A 6,774-nucleotide genomic window follows, 5' to 3' on the forward strand; every position below is an offset into this window, starting at 1 on the left:
TACTGGCAGTCCACTAAAAAATAAGTAAGATAGTAGCAAAGAATTAAGAGGCTTGTCCAACACCCTACAGTTACTAAGATGCCTACTGCTTTTCAAATAGTTTTAATGTTCTGTCAATCTTCAACAACAGGAGGATGGAAAATAATAACCTACACGTCAAATAAATTACATAGCAGGATTTTGAAGTTCTTCAGGAAAGTGATACTGAACTCTATATTTAGAGATTTCATTTAGTTACTAGAGGTACAGACTGCATGTTAGAGTTTCAAGGATGTGGAGATCACAGAATTTTAGCAAATGCAAAATACATTTAACAGGAAGAAATGTATTTTCAACATGTCTAATTTTGAAATGATCAACTAAAAATGTCAAGTAGAATACTACCAGTACAGTAATGATGCTCAAGAACTGGAGTTAGAGGCTGAATAAGACTTTTGCACTGCCTTTATCCATCCTGAACGGCATTCAATTAAGGGATGCCTGTGTAAAGTGAAGGCAAAGAGAATTGTCCATGGAAGAGGTGGACTCCTTTCATTACATAAATTCACTGAAGTATACAATATCTTTGAGAAATAATGAGTATCCCCATGTCTGCAGCTATTATTTATTCAACAAGCTAAGGCCTTTAAAGATTAGATTCCTTTCTGACTGAAGAGAATTTACCTCTGTGGTTGGGTGAAGAATGAAAAAATGTTTACCTCCTCTTCCTTACTCAGTAAAGTTGTGTTTCTGTGACTTTGAGGGGAAACAATTTCATTTGATTATACAAAGTATCTTCTTAATTAAAATCAGCATTTAGTATTGCAGTGTCACATTAAGGGAAATATTCTAAAGCCATTACTGTTAAACTAATTCACTAACAATTCCAAATTAAGCTATGTTTCTTTCTGCAGACTCAGTATTTTAGTTCCTAGACCTGAAAATGTAAGTCCTCTTGTTTGGAAAAACAATGGCTTCCATAATTAAATGATATCAATAAAGATGATCTGATTTTAATATGTTTTACATGTGTAACTCATATCAAGGACCTTGATTTTATATATTTAAAACAAACTGATTTAACCCAGCTCCTAAGAATATTGACTATGCATGATATAAGGCAAAACACAAACATAAATTACAAATTATGTAAAAAATATCCTCCTGCTCACATATGTTGCTGCCTGTGGTGCAAAGACACACTTCATATTACTGTAATTTACCAAAAAATTTTCATTATGCCAATTAATTAATGAATTAATTCATTCATTATGCCAAAATTTATTCATTATGCCAATTAATAAAGGGTACTTATTTTGAAACTTTTAAAGAAAGAAAAAGTGGAAAAAGTTGAAATTAACTTTATGTCCACGTTAAAATATTTTGAAAATGGCAAATAAAATATTTGAAATAAGTTTTATCATTTTCAGATATGTAATTCAAATGGAGCACTGCAAATGATGAAAACTGTCATCTATTTCTTCATTTCCAGTTTGAAAATCATGAAAAATGGGAACACCACCTCTGATTTCATTCTCCTAGGACTCTTTAACCACACAGAAGCCCATCTATTTCTCTTTGCAATGGTTCTCACAATTGCCTTCGCCTCCCTAGTGGGAAATGCCCTCATGATTCTCCTGATTCACCAAGATGCCCGGCTCCACACACCCATGTACTTCCTACTGAGCCAACTCTCCCTCATGGACATGATGCTGGTCTCTACCATTGTGCCCAAAATGGCTACTAACTACTTGACTGGAAAGATGTCCATCTCCCCTGCTGAGTGCGGGTTGCAGATATTCTTCCTTCTAACTTTAGGAGGGGGTGAGTGTTTCCTCTTAGCAGCCATGTCCTATGACCGGTATGTGGCTGTTTGCCACCCACTGCGATACCCAGCCCTCATGAGCTGGCAATTATGCCTGAAAATGACTGTGGGGTCTTGGGTCCTGGGGGCAGCTGATGGGCTCATGCAGGCTGCTGCTACCCTGAGTTTTCCATTTTGCGATGCACATGAGATCAATCATTTCTTCTGTGAGGCCCCTACTCTGGTGGGTTTAGCTTGTGCCGACACGTTTGTCTTTGAGTATGTGATGTACGTATGCTGTGTGTTAATGCTCCTGGTCCCATTTTCTCTCATTCTGATTTCCTATAGTCTCATCCTTGCTGCAGTTCTCCAGATGCATTCTAGAGAAGGCCGCAAAAAGCCTTTTGCCACCTGCTCCTCACATCTTTCTGTGGTGGGACTTTTTTATGGAGCTGCAATTTTTACCTATATGCAACCCAAATCCTACAGGTCAGCTCACCATGATAAAGTAGTGTCAGTGTTCTATACTATCTTCACCCCTGTACTCAATCCCCTCATCTACAGTCTGAGAAACAGTGAAGTCAAGGATGCCTTGAGAAAGTGTATGGGTCAGTGTTCTTCCTTAAGTCAGGGTTAAGATTACATAGATTTGCTCTAAATTTAAAGTCTGTACAAAGTGACTGTGTAGGATTTTCTAGAGAAAAGGTATATATGTATTATATCTATATCCATTACTAGTTTACTTTGAAATTCTGACAGACCTCCATAGTTTGGATCTTTTACTATGCTCTCATGAATACATCAAATTGTGGATTGTTAAAAGTCTGTTAATCAAAAATCATTAAAACGCTTTTACATCACACCACACAATAAATATTTGTTCAAAGAATGAGCCAAGTAGTCAAACAATTTTCAACATTAATTGTTAATTTGTTTTTAATTGTGGTATAACTTACAAACACTAGAATGCTCACATCTGAAGCTTGCTATTCAACCAGTGTCAACAACTTGGATTTCGCCCACTAGTAAAAGGCAATTCTGACCAGATCAGAATTTTTTTTCATGCACTTTTCCAGTAAAATCACTCATCCCAGATACAACAATTAGTCACACTTGTATCTCTGTCCTGTAATTTGGTCTGTTCTAGAATTTTGCTTCAATGAAAACATAAAATAGGTATTTTTTAATAACTTGGTTATTTTTATTTTTATTGATTTAATATGTTTTTAAAGATTCTACCACACTTTTACATCTATCAGCAGTTTTTTCTTCTTTATTTTTGTTGTTGTTCCTAAATAATATGCCCATCTCTGAATCTACTGCTCTTTGTTTATCTACTACTTTGATGGATATGTGATCTATTTTCAATCTGGAACTATTTTGATTAAAATAACTTTAACTTCCTTTTTGTGATCACATGTGTTTATTTCACTTGGTAGATGCATGACTAAAATTTTAGTATGAAATGAAACAAAATGCTCAATTTTACCTGCTCAGCCGCAAATCACAAGAATGCCACTTTCTCCAATTGGTACCAATTGTGGGTACTGTCAACCATTTTCATTTTCGGTATTCTAGCATGGATAGACTAACTCATTTTGGTTTCAATTTACATTTTCCTAATTATTAATGTTCCTGAGGATTTCCGTATTAACTCACGGCCCATATGTGCATCTTTCTTTGTGAACTATCAATTTTCATACTGGAGAAAAAACATAATATACAGAATATGATGTTAATAAGGTTATTTGGAAATTTTTAAATAAAATTACATTTGGTTTACTTGCTATGTTTTTCTGGCAAACCGCTTTTATTCCATTTTCAAAGATTAATTATTTTCATTAAAATTGATACTTTTGTAAAAACATCTCTTCCTCAATATCCATTGGTCTTGGATTAAAAGTTTATATGTTTATTTGCTTTGATTATGCATCATAATATATTTCAATTCCATTGGTGTTATCATGTCTTGAAAATCTGATACATTCTTCCCTAGTAAGTACTTTTTGCTTAAAGAGCAAGGATAAAAAATAGGTTACAGAACATAGGGTTCTAGTATTTTTTTCAGTGTATATTTCTAAACTTGTACCGGTAAATCATTATATACCTATAAGCCAAGAAATATATATATATGCATATGTATATGTACATACATACATATGTATACATATACATATACATATACATATGTATACATATACATATACATATACATATACATATGTATACATACATATGTATACATATACATATACATATGTATACATACACATATACATATGTATACATACACATATATGTATATATACATCTGCAGCCAAGAAATTTGGCATCTTTAGGGAGGTTGTTGTTTTTGCAAAGAAAATACTTATAAATATATATTTATTAATACAACTCTATATTTTAAAATTTATATTTGTGTCCTCTGCAAAGAACTAACAACAAAATAAGAAATGTAATTTAATACAATAGTTTAAAATATGAAGTTTAGAAATTAGGGTTTTTTTTCGCTTTGTTATTTTGCTTAATTTTAACCTGCCTTTCAGAACTTTTTTGATGACATTTTAATCAAAATTGTATTCTCTATCTCACATAAATGAGAAAGGGGAATAATAAAGTTAAAATAATATCAGAGATACTGGAAAGATCCAGTTTTACAGGCTTCTGCAGTATTTTTGAAATGGCACCTACAGATGTTAGAAGGGCTAGTTGAGGAATTTTTTCTGAAACCTGAATGTCATGGTTCAACTTTTCTAATTGAGGTAAAAAATTTATTGTATTTTAAACCTTGTTTGTTCCTCTACACATGGCCATACTTTTTTTTTTTTTTTTTTTTAGAGAGAGAGAGAGACACACAGCCAGAGCCTGAGTAGGGGAGGAGCAGAGACAGAAGGAGACACAGAATCCGAAACAGGCTCCAGGCTCTGAGCTGTCAGCACAGAGCCCAACGCAGGGCTCGAACTCACAAACTGTGAGATCATGACCTGAGCTGAAGTCAGACGCTCAACCGACTGAGCCACCCAGGCGCCCAGACTATACTTTGATCAAAGGGGAATTTCATTAAATATTTTATTTCTATAGTCACTTTAAGAAGCATAAAGTGAGGGGCGTCACTGCCTGGAACCTGCTTTGAATTCTGTTTCTCCTTTTCTCTGCTCCTCCTCCTCTCATGCTCTATTTCTCTTTCAAAAATAAATAAATAAACATTAAAAATTAAAAAAAAAAAACATAAGATGAATTAGTTAAACCTTCATTGAGGGGAGTAAAAATAGTTTAACACCATAAAATAACTATAAATAACAACAGTAAGAATAAACATAAAATGTTTTTTGTTCATTAAATAGTTTATGCATTTTGCTTAATATTTCACCTTCTTTTTTTTTATTTTAATGATAGCCATAATCTGAGGAGGTACATTCAATATTCTCATTTTTGAAAAGGGGAGGTAGTAAGTGTATTGGGATAAATTCATCGTTGATTTTCACACAGGTCTGAATTCAGTTGTCTAATTTTGAATAACTCGCAGTTAGGAAAGGGAAGTTGTGACAGTAGGGCTGGCTATCCCCTCATACACACACAACACAATCCCATGTGACTTTTTTTATATTTCTATTTTTTTAAATATTAAATTTATTTTCAAATTGGTTTCCATACCACACCCAGTGCTCATCCTAACGGGTGCCCTCCTCAGTGCCCATCACCCACCCTCCCCTCCCTCCCATCCCCAATCAACCCTCAGTTTACTCTCAGTTTTTAAGAGTCTCTTATGGTTTGGCTCTCTCCCTCTCTAACATTTTTTTCCTCCCCCTCCCCATGGTCTTCTGTTAAGTTTCTCAGGATCCACATAAGAGTGAAAACATATGGTATCCGTCTTTCTCTGTATGACTTTTTTCACTTAGCATAACACTCTCCAATTCCATCCAACATATTTCATTCTTTCTCATTGCCAAGTAGTATTCCATTGTGTATACAAACCACAATTTCCTTATCCATTCATCAGTTGATGGACATTTAGGCTCTTTCCATAATTTGGCTATTGTTGAGAGTGCTGCTACAAACATAGGGGTACAAGTGCCCCTATGCATCAACACTCCTGAATCCATTGGGTAAATTCCTAGCAGTGCTATTGCTGGGTCATGGGGTAGATTTATTTTTAATTTTTTAAATGTTTATTTATATTTGAGAGAGACAGAGACAGAATGAGACTGGGTTAGGGTCAGAGAGAGAGGGAGACACAGAAGCAGAATCAGGCTCCAGGCTCTGAGCTTCCAGCACAGAGCCTGACGTGGGGCTCGAACTCATGAGCTGTGAGATCATAACCTGAGCTGAGGTTGGATGCTCACCCAACTGAGCCACCCTGGAGCCCCTAATTTTAATTTTTTTGAGAAACCTCCACTCTGTTTTCCAGACCAGCAGCCCAGTTTGCTTTCCCGCCAACAGTGAAAGAGGGTTCCCATTTCTCCATATCCTCACCAGCATCTATGGTCTCCTGATTTGTTCCTTTTAGCCACTCTGATTGGCATGAGGTGGAATCTGAGTGTGGTTTTGATTTGTATTTCCCTGATGAGGAGCGACGTTTTGCATCTTTTCATGTGCCTGTTTGCCATCCGGATGTCTTCTTTAGAGAAGTGTCTATTCATGTTTTCTTCCCATTTCTTCACTGGATTATTTGTTTTTTGGGTGTGGAGTTTGGTGAGTTCTTTATACATTTTGGATACTAGCCCTTTGTCTGATATGTCATTTGCAAATATCTTTTCCCATTCTGTAGGTTGCCTTCTAGTTTTGTTGATTGTTTCCTTTGCAGTGCAGCCTTTTTATCTTCATGAGGTTCCAATAGTTCATTTTTGCTTCTAATTCCCTTGCCTTTGAAGATGTGTCAATTTTTGCCTTTGAAATTGCTGCGACTGAGGTCAGAGAGTTTTTTTCCTGCATTCTCCTCTAGGGTTTGATTGTTTCCTGTCTCACATTCAGGCCCTTTACCCATTTTGCGT

The 6,774-nt window shown here is 35.4% G+C and overlaps 1 protein-coding gene across 1 annotated transcript; it reads left to right on the forward strand.

The window, feature by feature from the left end:
- The first annotated feature begins 1,466 nt into the window (after positions 1-1,466).
- Positions 1,467-2,420, forward strand: LOC122199768 (olfactory receptor 2T8-like). Its single transcript, XM_042905104.1, has one exon. The coding sequence runs from the start codon at positions 1,482-1,484 to the stop codon at positions 2,418-2,420; it is 939 nt and encodes a 312-aa protein (XP_042761038.1). The 5' UTR covers positions 1,467-1,481.
- The last annotated feature ends 4,354 nt before the right edge of the window (positions 2,421-6,774 follow it).

The sequence above is a fragment of the Panthera leo genome, chromosome A1 (assembly GCF_018350215.1).
Source record: "Panthera leo isolate Ple1 chromosome A1, P.leo_Ple1_pat1.1, whole genome shotgun sequence".
In the NCBI taxonomy this organism is placed as follows: Eukaryota; Metazoa; Chordata; class Mammalia; order Carnivora; family Felidae; genus Panthera; species Panthera leo.